We start from the raw sequence: 25,669 nt of genomic DNA on the forward strand, positions 1-25,669 counted from the left end.
CTTGGCCTTAGGGGCCAGGGCCTGCTGCCCATGGCACTCTTTCTTGTTTACCGCCGAGACTACCAGGGAACATGGGCTTGGGTGGCAAAACAAGAAGTCGTACCCCTTTGACGGGGCGAAGTACTTGCGTTCCACACCTTTGGCTGTTGGGGCGCTGGAGGCCGGGGTCTGCCATATAGTCTTATAGTTCGACTGTATGGTCTTAAAAAGTGGAAGTGCTATTCTGGATGTCCCCTTTGGGCTCAGGATGTCCACCATGGGGTCCTCCCGCTCCACCATCTCCTCGGCCTGTAACCACAAGTTATGAGCAACCTTACGCAGTAGCTCTTGGTGAGCTCTGTGGTTTATTGGCGGAGGTCCTGATACCGCTGTGCCTGCCACCGCTTCATCCGGGGATCACGAGGAGGTCAGCAGCTGCTCCGCTTCCTCCTGCTGGTCCCCTTGGTCCTCCCTCCCCCGAAGGAGGGGCTTCCAGCTTGGGCCCGGAGAGCTGACCCTGGGGTGGCACCGGACTTGGTGCCGGTTTCTCTGGTCTCTCGCTCGGCAACAGCGCACTTATGACTGGACTCAGAGGGACTTGTGGCACCAGTACCACTGGTGCTGGTGCTGGTACAATGTCCATCCAGCTCTTTCCGGTGCCTGGGCCTTTAGATGGCGCCAGTCTCCTTTGCGGGGAACGTCCGTGCCCTTCTTTTGGTTTGGCCTTGGACCGCACCAGGGAGGATGAGTGATGCCGGGGCCTACTTTTCTCCGGGGCCGAAGGTTTGCGGTGCTTGTCCGGCACCAGGTCTCTTGAAGACTCCGGGGCACTCGACGACTCCGGGGCAATCCGCACCGAGGAGGCTGGAGCCGGCGTCGGGTGCTCTGGGCCCGATGGCTGCAGCACTGCCTCCGTCAACAACTGCTTCAAGGGAAAGTATCTCTCTTTCTTTGTTCTAGGCTTAAACGCCTTGCAAATTTTACACCTTTCTGTTTGGTGTGCTTCCCCCAGGCAACATAGACAGGAGTCGTGGGGGTCACTAACCAGCATAGGCTTGCGGCACGTGGTGCAAGCCTTAAACCCATGGGCCTGCGGCATGCCCCGCAGCCCAGGGTGGGTGCTGGAAGCCTCCAAGCACCTAATCCATCAAGTGTCCACAACAATAGAATGCTAACGAACTGATAGCAGCTAAGTACTCTGAAGCTAAGGGATTGCTTCTCGTACGAGATCAAGAGGTTGTTCCAACGCTGCCACGGACGGTAAGAAGGAACTGGAGGGGGTCAGGCCAGCGGGGATATATATGTACGGCGCAGTGGCACCACTCAGGCGGGGGCCCCGATGGCCCGATGGGTACCGCTAAGGGAAAAATTTCCGACACTCATGCACGTGGTGCGCGCACACCTAATGTGGAATGGACGTGAACAAGCACTCGAAGAAGATAATGGAAAGAAACATAGAAGGTTGTCTCCTCGTAGAAGAAATCAAGCCCCAAAAGCAGGTAATTGATCTTGTCTTCTTCAGCTGTTCCAGCAATCCTTTCACTCACAAGACCATCCCCTTTGAAGGGGAGATCTTCCACCTGAATTCTAATATCCAGAGCCAGAGAAGAGGAGCAAAGCCAAACAGCTTCTCAAAGTATACTGGCACTAGAAAAGGTTCAGAAAAGGGCAACTAATATGATTAAGGGTTTGGAACGGGTCCCATATGAGGAGAGATTAAAGAGGCTAGGACTCTTCAGCTTGGAAAAGAGGAGACTAAGGGGGGATATGATAGAGGTATATAAAATCATGAGTAATGTGGAGAAAGTGGATAAGGAAAAGTTATTTACTTATTCCCATAATACAAGAACTAGGGGTCATCAGATGAAATTAATAGGCAGCAGGTTTAAAACAAATAAAAGGAAGTTCTTCTTCACGCAGCGCACAGTCAACTTGTGGAACTCCTTACCTGAGGAGGTTGTGAAGGCTAGGACTATAACAGAGTTTAAAAGAGAACTGGATAAATTCATGGTGGTTAAGTCCATTAATGGCTATTAGCCAGGACAGGTAAGGAATGGTGTCCCTAGCCTCTGTCTGTTAGAGGGTGGAGATGGATGGCAGGAGAGAGATCACTTGATCATTGCCTGTTAGGTTCACTCCCTCTGGGGCACTTGGCATTGGCCACTGTCAGTAGACAGGATACTGGGCTAGATGGACCTTTGGTCTGACCTGGTACGGCCTTTCTTATGTTCTTATGGTTGAAGCCAGTGCTCTGGCAGAAGAGTCTGAGGCATCAGATGAAGTCCTAAGAGAGTGCTTTGCCACAGTTTGACCCTCCTTTAGGATCGCGTTCGCCAATCTCTTTTTTATCATTTGTCAAATCCTGCACAAACAATGTTATCTTTTCCCATCTTGGAAACAGGCTGGCAAGAGTTGACCAAACAGCCTTAGTATGCTGCAGCAGACCATCAAGAATTGGTAACAACATGCTACTCTTGGAGGTAGCCCCAAGAATGTTAAACACTGGATGGGAGGTTTCTTCCACAGTTACTAAGGCACGTTCAATGTGGAGGCCATGGGATCCACCAGGCTGTGGAACTTCAGAGCATCCCCAGAAGGGGAAGGGTCAGAAGCCACTCCCACATGCTCATCTGGTGACATCAGGTTCGTAGTCTGTGTGAACATGTTTTTGTTCAAAAAGAGGCGCTATCTCCTCATCTTCAGACAGAGTAACAGGCACCACTGTCTGAGATGCAGCCAGATCTTGTGGAACTGGGTCTGAGGATTTTTCAGCCACTGAATCCTTTACAAATGAAACATCACCTCTCCATCCATAAAGAGGACAATTGAAAAATTCCTGCAGTGGCACCCACTAAGGCCATGGAGCTCAGGACTGCCAGCAACTGGGATCCAGGAACATACCCGCAGGAGGCGGAGCAAAAGGAGGCACAAACAAGAATAAATAGGTCTCATTATTTTTCCTCTATCCTCCTCTAAATATGAATCTAGCCTCGCATTCGCGATGGAACACACCAAAGAAAGCAATGGACCTGGAGGGTGGAGAGACATAAATATAGGGAAAGTTCTTTTTGGAGACTCTGTAGGAGTCTTTGGAGGGCAGTAATAATGGATCAGGAAAGAGGCTAATAATCTTCTCTGCTCTTATTTTTTTTAGGTGAAGATGACACATACCTCAGAACCAGCAAAGCCTGTCTCTTCCCCAAGACCCTCTGTTTCTCATTTGGATCAGAGGAATGCTCAGGAAGCAAACAGTGTATATCAGTTACCAAAGTAAAAGTCCTCTTCAGATCCAAAGATGGACCCGAAACTAAAGCAGAGGTCGAAGTCAGAGCCAATGACCTGCACAGCACAGGATCCAGTGAACATTTAGATCTACCCTCCTGGTCTTTAAGTAGAAACGGGAACTGGCCTGGTTTCAGAGACAGATGTAGAAGACCTGTCAAAATTGGATGGATACAACAAATATTACCTGCAGGATCTGGGCTTGCTAACTGGCCGTCTTCTTCGGAACTGACAATGTGGCTCTCAGTTCCATAGCAATTGGTCTGCATTTATCAACCCCTGCACTTATTTAAAGCCCTAACTACCTCAGCAGCAGACTCTGGAGTCTGATGAAGGTTCTAATTTCCTGGAACCTTTAAGCTGCTGGTGCAAGTCACAGGAGCAGAGATTGGCCTCTTAGACCTTGGATCTAATGAGCACCCAGAACCGATGGGTTTAGACTCAACGGCCTCCTTAAAGAGAAATGCCTGCAATCTGTTTGGCCTCTCCTTGCAAGCTCTGGGCATGATGCTCCAGCAGATGGAACACTCATAAGGAGAATGGCCCTCTCCCAAGCTGGAGGCATCTAACATGGTTGTCTGACTCCAGGAAGGCAGCCGGGCACAAAGCATATCTCTTGAATCCCAGTTTCTTCTTCAATTCCACGATAACCTGGAACTACCCTATCCTAACAGTAACTAGAATGAAGACAACCCCAGTTCTGAATGGACCAGAGCGGTTCCCAGGTGTCTGGCACAGTGGGGGATGGAACGGAGGTGGTAGAGGGAAGTGTGTCCCCTTATGTAGCCTCACCCTCAGAACATTTAGAGATGCTGAGAGAAAGGGTAGGAGGGTATGCACAAATGGTCTAATGGACACTGCCCGGTGAAGATTCTAGTTATGCTACTGTGCTTCTGTGTGGTGCCTAAGGTAATGGGGGAGCCACTCAAAGAACCACCTGTCCTATGAGCCTAGGTCATCAACAGGGTTCAGCCCTGTAGACCCACAGCAGAACTCTATCATTTAACCTAATCCAGTGGTTCTCAAACTATGGGGCAGGCCTCACAAGAGAGGCATGGGAATGTGTCAAGGGAGGTGTGAGCTGTCAGTCTTGGGTGGCTGGGGCTCATGCAGAAGAGCTATGCACACCCAGGTGGTGAGGATAAAAGGGACAGTTGGAAACATGCCACCCAGGTTTGGGCTCCCCTTCCCCTCCTCTGTCCTCTCCTCAATGGGAGGCAGCCTGGGCTCAGACCTTCCTTCCCATCCTTCACCTGGATGTTGCCTTCAGAGCAGAGCACCCAGCCAGCAGCCACTGCTCTATGCTCTGCCTTCAGAGCTGGGTAGTGGTATATGTACTTGTTTGGGGGCGGGGGGCATAAACAACTTACAGACACAAAGAAGGGGGAACCTAATCAAATAATTTTAAGCACCACTGACCTAACCGATTACATAGTGGATAACAACCTACTATTGCTAGACTAGTCACTAGAGCAGAAAGTGGCATCCTGTTTCGCAATGGGTTTCATAGATATTTGCTGACAGTAGATGAATGTAGACTCAGGCCTCCTGGATGTAATTCCAGAGTCTGTAGGCAGTGGTTATAGACCCTTCGGGCTTTGTGGCCCCAGCCTGTTTCTTGCTCCCCTCTAGTCAGATCCTTGCCATCCAGCCCCTCTGTATATGAAAATACCTAGGACGAATTTGCTCAATGAAAAGTGCAACAACAACTGATTCTTACGAACAAACTATAATCACTGATTTGATGACACTGGGTTGTGTGTGTGTGTGTGTGTGGGGGGGGGCTGGGAGCTACAGGGTATGTGCCACACATGCCATTTTATACAAGTGGGGAAAGGGCTGGTTAGGGAGGTACCACCTCTTTACTTGCTTTCATTCCTATATTTGAGCTTCCATACTTCTGGCCCACTAGAACAGCCTTCAACCTCAGGATTCAAAATGGGATTGACATTTGGGTGAGTCTTTTCTCATCACAGATGACCTGGATTAAACCACTACAAACCATCCTACAAGCTCGCTCGTAAGCGTTCTTGACACACAATTAATTGAGAGTATTTAATTTTTATTGTGTTCCCATGAAATTGGCAGGCCTGTGAGTGGAACACTGTTCCAGAGGTCTAAAGTGACGCATAATATCAAGAAGGATGAAGTTGAACTACATAATACTCTCTATAAAAAAGTATCAACACAACACTATTTTGCAAGAATTCCATTTTGAGAATTTAGGGCTTTAAAAAGTCCCCCCCACCCCCAAATGTATGGCTATATAGCAAATTTGCAGATCGGTGTGGGATTGCTCTATCCGCTTGCTTAATTTTCAGAATCTATGTTGTCTTCTTTTAAAAAAGTCTTGCTCGTCCAGCTGTAAAGCACATCAACTATTATCAATAATATATTATCTTCTGCAACAGTGTGCCTTTATACACTTTTACTCAGCTTCCTCTTTGACACTTTATGAAAGTGAGCCTATCTATCCATGATTAACGCAGCAATAGTACAAAATGTGCTTTCAGCTTTTATGCAGCATGTTGATCAAGGTTAACAACAATTTGTTCTCCGGTTAGTATTGCCTCCCAAGAACCCCATTGTAAGGTCATGTGCAATGTTCCAAGTAGGTGGCAGCAAGGGGCGCATGTGAGCTTTGCTCAAACTCTACTTTGTACGACTGAAGCTCGTCCCTGCATTCAACTCTCTAGAAGCCCTTTTTGTAGCGGAGGTCCACCACACAGACAACAGTGTTGACTCTTTGGAGGCAATATATTTGGAGTACAAGAGTTACTGCTAGTTAAGAACTACTTTTTCTCTATCACATTGCCTTCACAGCATCCCATTGTAGGATTTGCAGTTACTTACTACCCAAATGGACAGCCTGCTATGTGAATGTGGAGAATATACCAGAACCCTGGCATATCTAGTGAATTGCTGCCTTCTAAGATCCTCTCCAATGGGACAACCTTGATTCATTCCATGGCATGGGAAGCCACAGAGTGGATGGAAACTTGGATGTCAACGTTTAATGTTGCTTTTCAAATGAAATATGATGAGGATGACCCCATTATAAGAGACTGACTAGCAATAAATTCCATAAGAATGTAGACTGAGGAGCCCTGCTCTGCCAATCCAACATCTCTATGAAGTGTTGAGAAAATAGTCATTTGTAAAGGTATAAACAACTCTGTATAACAGTCAGATTTCATATTGGAGATAAAATCTATTGAAACTACCCACCTAGTTAAATGAACTCTAAAAATTCACATATAGGAATGTGAACTGGTTTATTACATTACTGGCTGCACAGTCTGTTTCTTTGAGCTGAGATGACCTGATCCCTAAATTTTTCTCCAAAGGTCACAAATAGTTTGTTTAGCTTTTTAAATACCATGAGTCTATGGGCTTGTCTATATGTGAAAGTTGCTTTGGATTAAGCTAGGGTGTGAATTTAAAGTGCAATCACTATTCCTGGATAACTCCATGTGTAGGCAATCTACATGTAGCAGCTAATAAGCTTTCAACAGTCAAGACATATAACCTCACTACCCAAGGATGAGGATAGGACTTTGGAGGAAACACCGGCCATGGTAGAGTGAAAGTACCAAATTTTAATCTGAATTTGGAGGTGAAGTTTAAGTACCACTTTTATCTTTGTGGAAGACAGTATAATGTAGGTAGAGTCATATCCAGGAAGTTGCAGACTCAGGTAAGACCCTCAAGAATGAGACCCTCCATGAGAGGTGGCAGGTGGAGCAAAGGATCTTTCCATGTGTTTAGTTAACACTACCAACCACAAGATGTTTTCTAGACAAGTAACATACATAAAGTGTCAACTGTGACATGGCCCAAAATTTGAGATAACTGAGGATAAATTAGGATGCAACTCTTCTAAGAATGGGTCCATTTACAAATAGCTCCAGAGAAGATTGGCAAATCAGATCTTAAATGAGGCAGGTTTGGTTTGTTTTCTTTAACAAACATAAAAATAAAGAAATTCCATGCAAAAGCCTAGCATCAAATAAACTTTAAATAAGAAATTCACAAATGTAAAGTTGAAAGCTTGCCCTTTCTACTTATGCCTTAAAATATAAATTTAATAGTGATCAAATATGAAATGCTTTTCTTGTAACCTGACATAAGATAAGTTACAGAATGTATAGAGGATGAAATCCTGGCACTGGTGAAGTCAATGGCAAAACAAAATGTCTCTGTACTCGATTTACTGTACAGATCTCACTAGGAGTTATGCTCAGTTGGAGTGTCTCTGCTGAGACCAATGCCTTTAAAATTTGACCATAGGTAACTTATACTGTGATTATGGCACAGATACCAGCCTGGTGACCTGCTACAATGGATCGCATAAGCAAAAATGCATTTCCTTTTTTTACAGTAAAAAGATTGTATATTAGTGTCAAAGTGTATTTTGCAAGCAAAATTAAAGAGAGGAAAGGAAACATTAAGAAACTGGTTGTTGTAAATAAAAACTTTAGTATAATTTGATATCTGATTATTACAGTAGCAACAAGTACTAAAATCCAGCCAGTCATGGAATATTAATAGAACTGGAAGGACAGAATATCCTCCAATTTCTATAAGAATCTCTCACACATCTGTGAAGTGTACCACTATGAACATTATTAAAATTTATTAACAAAAGCTCTGTACATATCTTTTCATACTCTTGGAATTTTACATCTAAGCAAAATAACAGCCCATTTAAATTTTATCATTTGTACAAATTGTTACAGAATATTAACCAGTGGGTTAAATAAGTAAAATAAACCACACTGATTTACTTTTGTAAAGTATCCACAAAAGTGATTTGTGACAAATTTTTAAAATCCCCCTGAACATATAAAAATAAATTATTTGATTAAATCTACTAATTAGAAATATTACAAATCAAAATATCAATGTTTTCTTATGAATTCCTCACAATACAAAACAGATTCACAAAAACCTTATTTACAGAAATGAGGTAAGAACTGTGCAATGTTTAACCAAGAGACATATTGCAGAATTAACATGTTCTTCCAATTAAGTACACAGTGGAGGTCTAATTACAGCTGGGTCATTTTCCACTAATAATTTACACTTCTAAATACAGATTAGTGGTCATTACCCCAATTTTTATCTACACTCTACCACACTGCCATAAAATCATCTATCCTAAGTGAAAATGTTCTAACAATAAGTTCACCCGTTTCAACCACTGGTATATTTCATTGGGAAATGTTTAAATATCTACTCACTTTTTTTATAATTTATTAGTGAAAAGTGACCCAGGTAACAATTTGCCTGAGCTATCTACAGTGGCATAAACACTTCTAATAAAGGCAGAACAATGGGGAAGGCTGCTGGTGCAATGTTGAATATTTCTGCTGCTTACAAGGACTTGTCTAGTGCATGCTCAGCTGTCTGCAGCCATTTCAACACAATGGGGGTAGCAACAGGCACTTAGTTTAGGCCAAACACTACCAGTACTTTCCAAAATGGCCTAAAAAAAAATCTATTTAAACTGATCTGGTTTGTCCAGCAACCTTAGAACTCCCAAAACCCAAATGAATGTTAATAACCTTTGGACTCTACCCTGAAAATCTTATTCTGGCAAAATTCACTCTAGAGTCAGTAGAAATTCGATGGAGTGACAAGTTCAGAATTGGATTCTTTATATCATGAGTCAGATTCCAAAATGTTTTAAAAAGCCACACACACACCTAACAGGAAATACACATTGCCAATTACAACCTGGGTCTGAAAGCATTTGCAACTGCAGCAGAGATAAGGTTGGTTTGTTTGCTAAGACTCCTGTTCTGAAATCAAGTAATGTGTGACTGGAATAAGTATTTTCAATTTACTAGCCCTCCAGCTTTATAATAAGAACTACTACTTGAGCAGCAAGTAGAATATTTTCCAGGGTTGAATGTGTAGTTGTACTTAGTATTGTCATACTGACAAAATAATTATGGTTTGCAGAATTTAATTTCTTGCAGTGTCTGTTAAATCTGAAAAAGTAGTTCCATTTCAGTGCAACAAGAAAATAGATCAAAGCCTTAGAAGAATGTCCTTATGAAGATTAATTCTTTGCTGTGCAGTTAGGTCCTTGTTGCATTTCTTCATATCTGCAGAAATGAAGATCCACAGTTTGCAGCTAGATGAAGTGCTATAACAGCAGGATATGCAGTTCTCAAATATTATTCAAATGTCAACTTTTTTCAGGTGCAACTGATCCAGTTTTATCATTAAGCCTCTGTGGTAAAAAAACAAAACAAAACACTTGTACAATCAGACAGCATTTTAGATTTGCTAAATTCTACAACTTCTACATATAAATGAAAAGGCATGGCTGGAATACAGTCTGGACACAAAAGTAGATAAGATTAGATAGTTATGCTAAAGAATCAAATGTAGAAGTTTTGTCATGATTTTAGCAAAATGTTTGGATTTTAAATAAAAATATTCATACGCCATGGAACCAAAACTTTGGAAAGAAGAAAGTAATTATAGCAAAGGTATTTTAGACCTCCAAAATTACCACCAGGAAACAGATCCAAACTACTGATCTCTCCTTGGGGCCATCTAACCCTGCTTTGTATTTCCTACTGCTTTTCATCTGCCAGGTTTCATGGAGAGAGGGGGAAGGGGATTTTCACGATGTCAAAACAATTCCATCTAAGGACCCAAAAAACTCTCACCACGGAAATACCCGTTCCCAGTCACTGTTCCTGAAGCCACACAACATACACTTTCTACCCCCTGCCAACCTTTCCCTGGTGCCAGAAGTTCTCCAACACGCGCGCGTGCATACACACTCTCTCTCTCTGCCCATTCTTTTCAGGTCTTCTGTCCCCTCTTTCATAGTGAACATCAGGATTTATATTGTATCTGCAGGTACTGACAACCGCTATTATATATCTGGGAAAATCCCAGATTTCTGGATGTGTCGCATCCATACTGTATTTATTTGTGACCAGGACAAGTAAATTAATCTAAAAGGTAAGTAAGGCCTCAATTAAAACAATTCATTAAAAGGCTATGGGGAAATGAATAGATCTTAAGTATATTAAAATAAATAAAATTATTTAATTTCCTAAATGAAAGTTCCAGAACAGCAAACAAAATCTATAAAATGGCAGCAGGTATACTTGTTCCACTCAGTGACTAGGAGCGCACATGCATGGGAGCTCCCAGAGCAGCACATAAGGAGGCTCATATCATCATGCTAATGCAGGAGATAAGAAAGTGACAGTGGCTAGAGATAAAGCTCTGGCAAGGCAAAATGTCAACTGACTTAAGTACTTACTTTTTACTCATTTAAGGCATTACCTGGAAAATACCAACTGACAACTGTGATTGGTGATTTGACTGTGTCGGTTTCATAATGAAAAAAGTAAGTCAATAAAGCTCTGAATATGTCAATTAAACAAAGATAGATGAAAGAAGTTCACTAGAGAGTTTCTTGCATGTATCCCATAAGCATCTAGTACTGACCACTCTTAGAGAGAGGATACTGGGCTAGGTGGACCATTGGTCTTATCCAGTATAGCAATTACTATAGTAAGTGGCTTAGAGTCTAAGGAAGCCTAAATGCATGCAAGTCCTTGTATGGACAGAAGATATAGGTTACACCAACTTAAATATCTGGTTTCCCTTAAGACTTGCCTCTGAATTTGGCACAATATTCCTTTAATTATATCACTGAAAATGCCATTATAGGTGAAAATACACTTACTGTCACTTTTTGACTTGCATTATCCCCATGAATTGTAAGAAATGGGTTGGTAGTAGTTGTATGAAGGGGTGATGCTTGAGTGCCTGAAAGCAGGTTATTTATGGGTATCTGCGCTGCTCCTGGGATCTGCAATTGCTGCACTTCAGGCTGGTGGTGCTGGTGTTGATGGTGCTGTTGCTGCACTAGCTGATACAGAAGGGCCTGATGTTGTTCCTTAGTTAATATAAGGAAAGAACATTCTAATCAGCAATCATTCAACAAATGGTCACTCCTTTCTAAGTGCTTTCTTACCCTAGTGTTTTTTTGCAATGTAACCACAATTTACCACACTCCAGTTAACGTGGGTTGCAATGATGAAGCTCCACAGGAACATGGAGAATGGAAGAGAGCCTCTTAAAGCTTTCTTAACGTCAGCAGCTCAACAGACATTCAGCTGAGCACTGGCTTGGGCAAGCCTCTATCACAGGCCCCTAGATTTGATATCCTTTTCTTACAAAAAAGGGTCTCAAATATGTTTGGCACAGTATTAAACTCATGCTGTTTCCAATACAAATAAAATATTTCCAAGCAGCACAAACCATTATTTACAATGAACATATTCTCCATGCTATAAAAAGGTGCAGACAGTTGAACAATAAACTAGTTTTGAAAATGAAATTTTTTAAACAGACCTATGATCAAGGAGTTAATCCGCACAGGTCTAATATTTGTATTAACCTGAGGAGTTTGTCTATACTTCAGAAAACAGTGGTCCTGGCTCAGGTTTACAGAGAACATAGCTAGTTCTATTATAAACATAGGACATACTGATGTGAGTTGTTGAGTACTCAGTAATTGCTGAAATTGCTGGTGCTGTTGATGGAGCAGAAGTTGTCTCTGTTGGTCAGGAAGTAATCCTAGTCCCGAGGCACTGCAAAGCAATGACCAAGCTCTTAGTTTCTGCAATGTAACACTGCAGCTTATTTGACTAATGGAGGTTTGGGTCATCATTTTTACTTCAGCCTTTCAGCAAAATTACAAACCCAAACCATGTACAGACTTTTTGATAAGTAACACTCACTTGCTAGATAGCATTTGATTAAATATTGCTAGATATCCCACTGAATACCAATAGCAAATGAGTAGTTATTTCTTGCACAAGTTGGACAGCAAAGTAAACAACATACACAGTTATAATATGCACACAGCTCACCTACATTTTGCTAACATATGCCTGGATACTCCAATCTCACCCACAAACACAAATTTAACTATCATCTTTATGCTGATGACTTACAGATCTGTCTGTCTACAGACCTGTCCAAACTGAAATCTCAACCTGTCTCTCTAACATCTCCTTGTGAATGTCTAGCCATCAGCTCAAGCTCAACATGGCTAAAACAGAACTCTCAATCCTTTCCCCTTAACTTCCCGCAATACCTTCTTTCCAAGCATTATGGACACCACCACCATCATACCTGTCACTAGGCCGATAACCTGGGTTTTATCTTTAGCTTGGACATCTCTCATCCAGAGTATGTCTAAATATTGCAGATTCTTTCTATATCATGTTTCTAAGACTTGGCCTTTCCTATCCATCCACACAGCTAAAACTCTTGTCCAGGCTCTCATGATCTCACATCTCAATTACTACAATGTATTTTTCTGTGGCTTTGACAAATGCAATCTTGGCCACATATCCATTCAGAACTGTGCTACAAACTTTATTTTCTTAGCCTCTCATTTTGACCTTGTTACCCCCTCTTTAAATCTGCCACTGGCTTCTCTTTTTCCATCACATCAAATGTAAGCTGCTAGTCTTCACTCTGAAGGCCATTCACAGACCTATCCCCATGCTACCTATCATCTTTCATTTGCTATTGACATGTTGACTCCTACCTCCAAATAGCCCATGATGTCAGCCTCCATTGCCCACTTGCTAAATTTTCAAACAAGAACCTCTGTGTTTTCTCCCATGCTGTCCCTCATGAGGGAGCAGGACCCATCAACATCTGCAAAACTACCTCATTATCGTCTCTCAAATCCTTGCTTAAAAGTCGTTTGCTGTGGTGCTTACAAAAAACTTCATGATGGCTAGGGTGCTGTGAGCATTGCCTAAAAAGCTGACCAATACCGTCTCATTGTGCTTTCCTATGAATCTGTCTATATCCATCGGATATCTCTTGTTTTACACTTAAGATTGTAAGCTCTTTGGGGCAGGGACAGTCTTTTTTGTTCTGTGTCTGTACAATGCCTAGCACAACAGGACACCATAACTAGGGCTCCTAGGTGCTATGGTAATACAAATAGACAATGATGAATTATCAGGGCCTGAAAACTTTGCCTGACACCAACTAGCCTGGGTTGAAAAATACCTGTGCTATCACCACTCCTCCCAAACCAACTCTCTTAGAATTTAAAGGAACAAAACTCTTTGTGTACTTTTTATTCTGTATTGTATTTCATGTTAATCAACTATTTAATAAATGATTTTAAACGTAACTTACCATATTTGTATTTAGCTTTTAGTATTCTTTTCCTGGTTTCACTCCACTTTTTACATATTTTCCTATAATTACAATGTATCCTTTTCTGTATTGTTTTTATTGCCTGTTGCTCTTTTCCTTTTCCCCATATATCATGTGCTCTACCTCTTCCCACATATTTAGGGTCTCACTTCTCCCTAAAAAGATTTTCTGTCTCTCCATCCCCTTGTCCTACCTACCCCACCCTGATCTAGTCACTTGCTGATACGTAAGGGTTGGGAGAAATCAAGAAAACGCACACACCCCAATAGCTGGAGAATTAAATGTCCAGAGAAACACCCAAGTGAAGAAGACAAGCTTGCCTCCCAAAGCTGCCAGGAAAGGGAAGTTTCCTGGGATTCCTAACAGGGTGTGCTTTCCCTGGTTGGAATGGGGATTTACTTTTTTGTAGGCCTCTGACTAACATGCCTGATTAGTTTGAAACTCCCCATGGCACAATCTCCTCTGCCTGGAGAAAAAGATGATTGTTCCTTTTCATTCCAACAATCATTTAACCCTCCTGTTTGTTGTATGGGTGGGGCTCCTTCTATTAATCTATTTCTCCCCCAGCCTCTGATTTTGAATGCTTTTCCCCCAGTGAAATACTTCAACATATACTTCTGCTGCAGCTTATAGCTTTCCCAAGCAGCACAGTAATGAGAAAAGTGTATGGATTTGTGGAAGCAACATGCATGCAGAGGTCTTCAGTTATACTACCTATCTCCCACATGAAGTTGTCTTCTTAGATCCATGACGTTCGTAATTAACCAGCAGTAGCAATTCTCCCTAAATATCAGGAGATGCTCTCTGATCGACTACTTTAATCTTTTCAGGAAGCTGGAGTACTGGAGTCAACCGGAGAGTGTTCTGACATCGATTTAGTGGGTCTTCACTAGACCCGCTAAATCAACACCCGGTGCATTGATTGCAGCAGCGTCAGTCTCCCCAGTAGTGAAGACAAGCCCTAAATAAGCACTCCCACTGGGTCAGCTGTATCAGTGGTAGTACAAAAGCGAGAGACTTTTCCAAAGGTGTTTAGTATAGAAAAGACACAGGGCAATGAGTGTAGGTGTAGCTGAACCAGTGTTGAACATGGTTTAACTGCAAGAGTGGACAGGAGCAAACAGTGCTCAGCATATTTTCAGAGTCAGTAGTTCTGAAGGCTCAACCACGTGGAAAGTACTTTCACATATGTGAAATAATCTGTCTTTCTATCTGCCCCCAAAGGTGTGTCAGAATCCTTTGAAAACTTTAAGAGACAATACCATCCCTTACAAACTAAGTTAGGCAAGCAAACATGGGAGAAACAAGACAGCAGGAATAGGGTGGGAATACACCGTTGTCATTAATAAGATTATATGGTTAATCACTGAGGATTAGTGCTTGCTCTGATGTAATAAGGAGGGTGGATGTGTTTTTTTGTAATGTATGACTACATGGATGTCCTAGCTGGTTAGTTACATGGCAGAAGTGGGTCCTAGGGAGGAACTTGAAAGAGAAGGAGGGGAACATTACAGATGAACAACAAGTTCATGAAAGAAAACAGAGATATATGTGGGAAAAGGGCATGAATGGGGCATTGAAGTTGGCATTGCTGGGGGAGCAGAACAGAAAAGGGTAATAAGAAAGGAGAAAAGGTAAGGTAACTGGGGTTACAGACACCTGGAAGGGGTAGACATGAAGTTGAAACTTAAAAAAGTGGAGAAGGGAGACTCTTCCAAATGTTTCCAAAAGGGGAAGGGTATGTAGTTAGGTTGACAGGCAAGATATAGAATTTTGACAGCATCATTTGAATGGACTGAAGTGGGTGATGTGTGTATCGAAGAGGCTGTAGAGGAGCAGGCTACCATAATTAAAGTATGATATGAGGAAGGCATGCACAAGAGTTTTTGCAGGATCTGGACAGACAGAATAAATGGTCAGATTTTGGCAACGGAGGAAAAGATGGCAGTATCTGGACTCCACTTTTATACATGGGAGAGGGAAAATTATGGTATGGTAAAAATCCCTAAATTTAGGTTGTTTAACACTTTCCATTATAAATTGAGAGCTTTGATAGTCAACAACAAGGAGGCATCGGAGATGGGGGAGACGAAGAGATCTGGAGTTGGTCTCCCCTCCCCCTGAAATGGCCCCAGTGGCCAATGCTCCCTTCCGGGACAACCACATGAAGCTGGGATGCTTCCCTACCCCTGGAAACAGCCCCAGTCAAGACTCTAAAGCCCATTCCCTCTGTGCCCACTCTTTGGGGGAAGCCCACATGAGGATGAAGCTTTCCCGACTCCCAAGTGGGGTGGATGGGCAGGAAGAAAGAGAACAGGACCAGGCTGGCCTCTCCCCTCAACTACCTCCCAATCCAAACAGTCTATCCTCCCTCTGGGATAACAGCCATCTCCTGTTGCCAACTAACATAGTGAGCCCCATAGCTCCAGTGATAGCAGTCTGTGCTGCAATCCTGGATTCAAAACCTGCTTATGATGCATTTTGATGGGAAAGAGGGGTTGGTACAGATGCTCATAACTGAATCTTCTCTCTTTTTTCTTTAAAAAAAAACATAGGAAATGACATACAAAAAGACTACATTGAAAGAACATTATTTAGGTTGCAAAGTCAAACACTCAAAAGTTAGGAAATGCCAGATTTACGATTGCCTGTGTAACCATAACGCTGCCCAACTTGTGCAAGAGGGAAGAATTAAGGTAGGACCGGAACTTTTTAATCTACTATCTTCTAACTTTGGAGTGCTGGACTTTTCAACATAAATGCTCTTTTTATGTAGTTTTTTGTATGTATGCTAGCATATTACATGTGGGATAAATGCAATACCATAACTTAAAGTAATTTTCAATGCTACTTCATTGCCACTAGAAAAACAGTTTACTCTAGCTAAGACTACTTTTCTTTTGAGTGAACCTATTTGGGCTCATTGTGGCACATTAATGGGATCAATCAACGCATATTTAGAAGCAAGTGGAAAAGGCAGAAATAAATGAACCCTAACTAACATGGTCAGTGAAGGCCCAAAAATTGTATGGCAGGCATTGTTTCTTTTTAAACAGAATATTGCTGATTTTTAAACTTCATTATCCATAGTGCAATTAAATTTCTGTCCTCTTAACATTGGTCTTACACAGAACACAAGAATCTAGTCAGGCATTCATAAGCTAGAAAAAATGCTAAATCAAATAAATTCTATGCTTAAAACTGTTTAACCAAATTAAGCTAGTATTGCACATAGTATATGGCGACAGTAAGAAAAAGCAAATACATTTTGGTAAGATTCTTACCTGTTATTTAGTGTTGTTGGCAGAGGATGTGTTACATTAGGTGGCACAGCTGCATGAGTGAGAGAAGGATTCTGGGATATTGTGGCAGGGGTCTGAATCACCCCATTTAAAGCCCCTACAATTCCATTGATTGCCAGCTGGTTACCTGGCAATGCTCCAATTATTCCACCCACACCAGGCACTGCAGGAATGGTGGATGTTACAGTCTGCATACCACTAGCTAGTGCCCCCACTGTCACACCATTGACCTGTTGAACTCCTGAGCCTGGCTGAGCGGGACTCTGCCCAGCAGGTGGTGGAGTGGAAAGAACTGATGAACTGCTGGTACTTTGTCCACTGGAGGTTATCTCCTAATGTAAAAAACAAACCAACAAAAACCCTCAGCTGTATAGAATTTCAAACAGAACAGCATAAGGATTTTGAGATGAAGTTAATTTATAACAAGGTTAGAAAAACAAAAATAAAAAACAAAACAAAATTACCTGGTTTAATACAGGGAGAGAATTGTCAGGTAAAAAACTGTTTCCCAGATGAGGGCTTTTACTGCTGTTCAAGGAATCAGTGCTATGTGCTAAAGTGATGATTTAAAAAATAAAGTGAAGTTTAATTTTTGCACTTAACGTTTAAAATATTAAAATATTCAGAATAATTTATTTCAGCAGAATGTTGATGTTAAACACAGAATACACAAAACTTGAACATAAACTTCATTTCTTATAATCACAACCCCAAGGTAAAATATTAGCTTAACTGACTATTGAAAGGTGATGGATGGGTTCAAGACTGAATAATAAAAAATAAAATACCTGGACATAAGCAGCAATGATTTGTATAAGTCTCATGCTTCTTTAAACACATTAAAACAAGGGGAAATTTTTCTCTTGTGAAAGTTTTTCAAATCTTTTACTTTTTTTTTTTTTATTTTTTTTTTTTTTGTAAAAGACAAGTATGCACGAAGTAGCTCGTTCAGGGAAAGCTTATATCTAAAATATTCCCAAATCCACTATAAACTTGCCATTCTTTTCTCTAACAAAAATATTGTCAGTGATTAATTATACGCACCAGACAGATCATTTTTAACCCCCCCCCCCCCACTAATTATACTGGATCTGTTCTCTTTGTACACACACATATCTCCCATTCATGGCAAATAGGTGTAAAATAGGCCTTTTACATAAAGAGTCTTCAGGTTACTTTGATAAGAGTACTATGCAAAATGTGGGAAACATTTTTCTCTACTTACCAGCTTGTGCTGGAAATGCATGTACTTGATGAGATGGGCTAGGGTTTGAAGTTATTGTTGGAAAGGGAACTGAAAGCTGTGCATTTAATAGCTGGAGGCGCTCCTTTTTAGCAGTCAGGTTCTTAATCTGTTCCTCTAACCGTCGATTTTCAACTTGAAGTTGGTGTAATGACTTCAGCATTCCCAGAACTAGAAAACAATTGACTAATCAATCTGATCTCTTTTAAAGTCACATTCCAAGTTTTTTCTTTATGAAGAATATCTCAGGATTGCACAATGTCATGTGCTACAATTTTAAATACTGTATAAATCCTTAGCATCCCTAGTTATATACTGCGGATTAATATTCCCAATTAAGATAGCACTTAAAGTGAAAATCCACCCCAAATAATTAATGAATAATGTATTAAAATTAAAAAAAAAAATGCTAAAATTTCTCCTTTGAAGTCAGATGTATGCAATTGTGGATCCATGTGGATGAACCCTTACTTCCATGCAGAGACAGTTGCACCATCTGAGTCTTTGTTGATTTTGAGCAAGTTTCAGTACAATGTGCTTTTTCTGTAAACGTAGCCATAACAAAAAAATAAAGAAATAAAAACAAGATTCCTTTAATGACATGCAGGTAACAGAGCAGTTGTGGAATGCCTATTCTATTTGGCTTATGAAGTTTAAAATACAACTAAAAACTCTAAGAGCAGATCAAAGATCTGAAATATATGCATAACATTTATGTAGTCAACTATTATTGTTTTTTAAAAAACCCAAAGGAAAAGTATGTGCAAAAGGAACTGTTGAATTCTTTGTCAAATAAATTGCAAATTTATGTGATCAATGAAAACCCTTTATTCAGGTTTATGGGGTTTTGGGGTTTTTTTGTTTTCATTATGCTTTTGAATCACCATAAACCTTGCTGGATGCCAAACCTTCCAGCTGCTTTCAGTGTCGATCTACAGATCACCCAGCAGGGAGCACTACATGAGCATTGCAGTTACCACCCTTTCTTTGCAGATAAAGCGCATCATCATCTGAACAGGCACAGCTTCTACCATTTCCTCAAATTCTGATTTTGTTCCAGAACATGGATGACCCAACTAGGGCTACAGAGTAGCTGTCATGCCACAGGGATAGCCAGTCACTTTTTAAATACCAAATTGTATTTGTTTAACATGACCTCTGGGCCTACGACAGACACAAGTCTACTGGTATGGGCACATCTGGTCATTTCCCAAGGATTTAGCTTTTTATCCCTCCTCTTCAAGAATATACAAAGGAACCCTCAGAGCGCCCAAATGAGATGCAATAAGACTTAGCTAAACCTGTCCTCCAGCTATCATGTTTAAAGGATTATCCCCGCATGAATTTCCTCACAATTAGCATTTTTGTCAGGGTACCATTCATAAAAGTACCAACTAGATGGCACTTTACTCACTACCAACAACCAGAATAGCATGTTCAATAACATATACACACAAAAAGTGACAAAATAATGATTTTATATCTTGTCTAAAAATATTTAATCAATTTTTATTTATACTGATTTCTCATTGATTATGAATAAATCCAAAGCAATGTTATTTCCTCAGTTAAGCTTTATCTGTATTCACTTTTCAGTTATTTCATTTTGGTAAACACAACTCTTAATAATAAAAATAAATAACTCAGTACAAAAATGGCATGAAAAATGGAGAACAAACAAAATACAAAAGCACTGTAGGACACCTGCATAACACTTGTGAAAAACAATGGAGTTTCTCACAACTGAAGCCGGTAGTTTATACTAAAAATACCAAAAATAAAGCTCTAAAGAAACATTTCAAAATATCAGCATCACATAAAATAAAGCACAATTGAGGAACCAAACCTTAATGATAATCAGTATAAAACAGAAGTTATAAACTATGCAGCATAAAATGGTGAACAGGTTGTTTAAAAAGACTTAGGCATTCACTGGGTGATAATTATTTATAACACTGCCCAACAAACAAAAAAGCCCAGTAATAACAGAAAACATGAATACTTACTGTCACTAGGGGTGCCCTGTTCTAGCAAAAATTGCTGTCCTTCACTCCACTGCCTCTCCAAAAGCTGTTCAATGCTGGCAGCTACCGGGGGCAAATTTTCCACACTGCTGTTCACTGACTGATCATAGCGAATCTGTAAGCTGCTTACAGGAGATCTGTTGAAAACATTGTAATTTACACATTTAAAGGAAGGATGGAAATGTATTTAGCAAAGGGCCCATAAAGTTTCTTACCTTGTGCTAGCCCATAGCACCTACATAATCCAGAGCTTCCAACATTAAGTTTCTCAAAGCCACTAGGAACTCTGAGCTCTCATCACCCAGGTTTTAACAGAAAACAGCAGTTTGGGAATTTGTGTACAGAAAACAGATGCATTAGTTTAGCTGCACTAGAAGTTTATGTCTAACAGATATTATTGAACTCAAAGAGCACATATTGCTGGAGCAGGAAATAGGTGCTCAGTACAGTAATAAATTATATATAAATCAAATATCTAAAAACATCTAAACAATGGTGAAATACAAAATATGAAGCCTGATTAAAATCATTACAATTATGACATTCTCCCATAGTACATAGGTCACATGTAATTTTGATGTGCGATTTATGCCAAAAACCCATGTAAAGAGAAATTTTTGAATAGAGAGTGATTGAGTGGAAAACACGGTTACTAACATTTCCATAATTGTTGTTCTTCAAGAAATGTTGCACATGTCCATTCCAATGTAGGTGTGTGCGTGCCCTAAGCACAGATGCCAGAATTTTTTCTCCCTAGTGGTATCCGTCAGGTCAGCTCCAGAGTCCCCTGGTGCCACATGCTCATAGTGCCAGTATAAATGGCCCCGTCGACCCCGCTCACCCTTCAGTTTCTTTTTACCAACTGTCTCTGATAAGTGGGGACAGAGCGTGGGTTTTGGAATGGACATGTGCAACACATCTCGAAGTACAACAGTTACGGAAAAATTAGTAACCATTTTTTCCTCTTCAGGTGCTTGCACCAAGGCAGGTCTTAAGGTTGCCTCCATGAGGATCACCTTTAGTCTTGCCACTCAGTCCTTTTTGTTTCAGGATCTGAGGTCCCTGCAAATTTGGCAGCAGTATTTCTTATGAGATTCCCCAAGGCACTTAAGACAGCTTGAGTGCAGGTCACTCAAAGGCACAGACTTACCACCAGAGGCCCAGGGCTTGAAACCCAGCCACTGAGGCATGCCCCGGCACCAGATGACCCCATTAGCTAAGCATGGAGGCATCCAGAACTAAGTACTAAAACCTACTAAAATGACTAAATTCCTATCACGCTGTAATAACTATTTACACTAACAACTGCAGAAAAATCACTAGGAGAAGGATTGCCTGAGCAAAGTGGTCCCGACGGATACCACTGATAGGAAAAAATTCTAGCAACTGCTCAGGGTGTGCACACCCCTACACTGGAATGGACATGTGCAAGCACTTGAAGTAGTAATATTATTTCATTAAAAAAACCTTAAAAACATTAGAGTTGCATTCAAAAATCAAAAAATAAAGTTAAAATTTCAGAGGGGTAGCCGTTTTAGTCTGTATCCACAAAAAGGTGCCACCGGACTCCTCGGAGTCTTGAAGGTGCCAAATTAAAGTTGCCTATACAACCTTAACTCTGCCACCTTTGTGCATATGCATTCATATACTATCTTAATACATAATCATACCCTAGTCTTTCTTCTGGACCCATCTCATTCAGAATGAATTTCACCGCTCTGAAGAAAGCCAGTACAAGGTCTATGTGCCCTTAATCCCTTTTTGTGGCTTCACCCGCAGTCTACAAGGTGGACTGTACTCAGTGAACAGAACAGCTGCTCAATATTTCTTCTTAACTTCATTTTTCCCTATCTGGCCCCGTGCCTCATTCAGAGCCAGATCCAAAGCCAACTGAAGTTAACAAGCATCTTTCCACTGCCTCCAATGGGCTCTGGATCAGGCGCTCAGTATATTCTCTGTATTTTGCAGTTGTAGAACTAAAGCAAAGAGATTAAACAACTTGCCCAAGGTCACACAGGAAGTCTGTAGCAAAGTCAAGAACAGAATCTAAATAGTCTGTACTCCAGTCCACTGCCTTAGCTATGAAGCGATCTCTTCCAGTGCCCCCTTGTTTTATTCACTACAAGAGAACAAGTCACGGGTCCTGATTAAAAAATAGTATTTGATGCTATAATAAAGGATTATATTGTAATGCATATTGTGAAGTGACTTTTTGTATAGAATTTCCTAATTAAAATAAAATAAAAAAAAACAAGAAATTCCACCATGTTCAACTATTTGCTAGACAGAATTAGAACGTTCTGTATGGTGTGTTATATATGCAATGAAACAGAAGCCCTTGCTTCATTTCAGGCATACATTTTTGTACCATGTGGCCTTCAATATTTACCTCGTACTTATTGCAGAGTCAGCATGTAACTGTGTAAATTCTCAGCCTCACTATTATATTAAAATATTGATTTGCATTTATATAGGGATGTACATACATATTTAAAAATAGGTATTATACACTGTATGTTATTTTGAATGTTTGTTGGTATATTAGTTAAATAATATTTGAGGCATGCTTGGCAAAAGTAGCGCTTCCCATTCGAAACGGAAATCATTTATATACACACTACACACACCAACAGTTATATTATACTGTAAGTATGGGTGTATATATGTGTGTGAGATTAGATATCTAATACAATTGTTGTAGAGTGGTATAGAGGTATTATTAGCATGAGCTGGAATGGCTGCACAATTCACAAGTGAGTTATGTAGGTCATATCAAATGATTGCCAATAAGATCTTCAAACCACTCCACTTTAGTATACTATATGTGAAATAAAGAATATTTCTGAGTGTTAGGTCTATTTTTTGTACCCTACTACCTGTACGTAGGTGGTATAGTTACAATAAGCCCAACTGTACAGGGTTCAGAAAGAAAAAAAATAAAACTAATAAATGTAAAAAAAAAACCCACCCCAAAACAACCCTGTAAATGAGTCTTAAAATAGCTTGTCTAATACATAAAAGTCCCACAACTTTAACTTCTGATGTTCCAAGACTTTCAGGCCTAATTATTGTCTGTCCTACATATAAGACTAGTGCAATTTGGGAGGGTGGGGGGGCAGGGGGAATGTCCATATTTTAAAGAATGAAGCAAACATTTCTGTCTCATTTTTTAATGTCAAATGTATGAAGTTACTCAGATTTGAACATTACAAGAGAGATACAGAGATGGATTAGTGGGCAGAGGTTATATTAGGCAGTCAAAGGTGCAAGGTACGTGTGACACTGTCTGGAATATGGTGACCATTTATAATATTATTGATACCAGTATTACAAAGAATCTTACAAGATATGCCATGTAAGGTATCAGTGGAAAAATTATGATTGGCTAAATATGATAATCATGTTTATATGTATGTATCATCTTTGTATTGAGAGTTATAAATGTGTGTGGTATGTTTGTATTTCAAACTTGTGTTGTGCGTCTGGGTAATTCCCCCAGACAGATTGGCATCAGCACCATCCAGCCTGCCTGATGGCTTATCAAAGCCAATCAGCTATACAATGAATCCATTGAGAGAAGCCAGGGACTTCACCTATGAGTCAGCAGGACATGTAGGGACATGCTGGTGGACAGGGGACTCCCATGTGCTGTAAGTTTGTGTTTGGGACAAAGGAAGTACAAGTCACATGGCAATGGATATAAAAAACCAGCTGCACTTTGTCTTCAAACCTGCTTCTTACCTCTGGAGCAACTTCTCTACAAACTGAAGCATTGAACAAAGGACTGACAGACCCCATCCATGCTTTGGGCGTGTTCCAGAGGGACTCTACAAACCAGCAAACTCACCAATGCTGCTAAGAACCTGATGTATGGACTCTGAAGTCTTATACAGTAACTCATTGTTCTGACCATTTAACAAATCACTTCTTGTTCTTTTCTTTTTTAATAAACCTTTGGTTTTAGATACTAAACGATTGGCTGGCAGCATGGTATTTTAGGTAAGACACAAACTAGCATTGATCTGGTAATGTGGCTGGCCCTTTCGGGATCAGAAGAACATTTTGTATAGTGAGCAGAGTTTTTAAATAACTTCTCATTTTACTGGACCTATGTGCTAACTGGGAACCAGAGAACTGGAATGAAATAGAGGGGGCTGAGAGATTTCTTTTTTCAGCTTCTTGATAACCAGTGTGGGGGATCAGGAGCACAGTTTGTGACTGGTTGGTGAATCTAACTTCAGCGTTAACCTCCAGTTTGGGGAGAATATGCTCTCCTTTTTGCAGCCTGCCCTGACCTTGGCATTTTCAGTCTGGGCTACCCTAGGCACCACAGGTCACAGTATGTCTTTTTTTATATTGTAGACAGGGCTGGTGGCACTGCCTATCATTAATGCTGCCTGACACTTCCTTTTATAAGACCCAGTTTTCAAGTGCTTATAACGTTGCCAAACTTTGATTTCAGGGTGTCTGCCTCAGGCTAATTTTTTTTTTAATAAAATTTCAGTCAAAATGATTCAGCCGTTTACAAGAATGAGGCTAGAGAAAAATACATGGTTTTGCCCATGTTAAAGAATTCTAGTAATCTATTCCTTGAACAGCTCTAGTGTCCCCATGGTTCGGACCCACCAGTATATAACATATACATTAAATTATAACCTAATATAGCTTTGTTAATTACAGACTTCTACAACGATTTCAGACTGTAATAATAAAATACAGTGTTACAATACTATAATATAGTAAATGAAATTCTTTGGAGGCCTATTGTCAGAGTTACCAGATGGCCAGCTGAGGCAGGAGCAAAGGCAGGCTGGAGAAAAGGCAGGCTAGCGTGGAAACAGGTAAGGCTAAGCAGGACCAAGAGCAAAGGCAGTCTGTTGAAATTACTGGCATTTGGAGTGTTCCTGGCCAGAGTAGTGTTGTTGAGCAGACTGGAAAGATTGCTTTCCTTAGGAGCTTATGTATGTGCCTAGGGATCACCTCTTGGGTCCTCACCTGTGGATAGGCTGAACCTATGACGACTATCACAAGACCTGCAGGTGATTTATCACCACTTATCACACACTCTGGACTCGGCAATGATACATCAGGCTTAAGTAGACTTGGGCTCAGAGGTATCTGAGGCTCAGGCAGGCCCAGAGGTATCACACCTATTGAGCAATCCTGATGCTAATGCCCAAGCAAGGCATACAAGAGCATCCTTAAAATACCCTACTTCAAATAGGCCACATATGCAAAATAATCACTCTTAAAAAATAACCATTATCACCAAATAGCACTCTTATTTCACTCAAAGCACTTAAAAACCCCCAATCTATTTGAATGTTTTTCCTTAAAATTATAATTTAAAAATCAATGGCAACAATTATAAGTATGTTAGAGTGAAAGAATTCTATAAAGAAGATTCTATTGTCAAATTTCAATAGTGGAGATCAAGTGCACTATCTCTAGAGCAAGAAAACACAATATCTGGATATAGTAATGTTCTCTATGTTTTACCTCCAGTATTGTAATCTGATGATATATGGGAATTTTTGGACATTTTAAAAAAAGAATTATAGTAACAAAAATAGGTATAGAGTGGAGCTAATACTACATGTAGATAGAAA

General features: G+C 40.6%; 1 protein-coding gene across 20 annotated transcripts in view; it reads right to left on the reverse strand.

The window, feature by feature from the left end:
* Nucleotides 1–7,720: 7,720 nt before the first annotated feature.
* The window catches only part of MLLT10 (MLLT10 histone lysine methyltransferase DOT1L cofactor), a 231,308-nt gene continuing 213,359 nt past the window's right edge, over nt 7,721–25,669 (reverse strand). For 18 of the 20 annotated variants that reach the window (XM_005302764.5, XM_065582967.1, XM_065582970.1 and 15 more), the window contains 7 exons: nt 20,043–20,197; nt 18,019–18,207; nt 17,258–17,346; nt 16,776–17,125; nt 11,792–11,894; nt 10,985–11,197; nt 7,721–9,502 (listed from right to left, as the gene is read on the reverse strand). In XM_005302764.5, coding sequence (XP_005302821.1) covers nt 9,458–9,502; nt 10,985–11,197; nt 11,792–11,894; nt 16,776–17,125; nt 17,258–17,346; nt 18,019–18,207; nt 20,043–20,197 — 1,144 coding nt within the window. In that variant the 3' untranslated portion in view covers nt 7,721–9,457. The remainder of the gene's footprint in view (nt 9,503–10,984; nt 11,198–11,791; nt 11,895–16,775; nt 17,126–17,257; nt 17,347–18,018; nt 18,208–20,042; nt 20,198–25,669) is intronic. The other 2 variants (XR_010598232.1, XR_010598233.1) reach the window with 1 other exon arrangement.

The sequence above is a fragment of the Chrysemys picta genome, chromosome 2, assembly GCF_011386835.1.
Source record: "Chrysemys picta bellii isolate R12L10 chromosome 2, ASM1138683v2, whole genome shotgun sequence".
NCBI lineage: Eukaryota > Metazoa > Chordata > Testudines > Emydidae > Chrysemys > Chrysemys picta.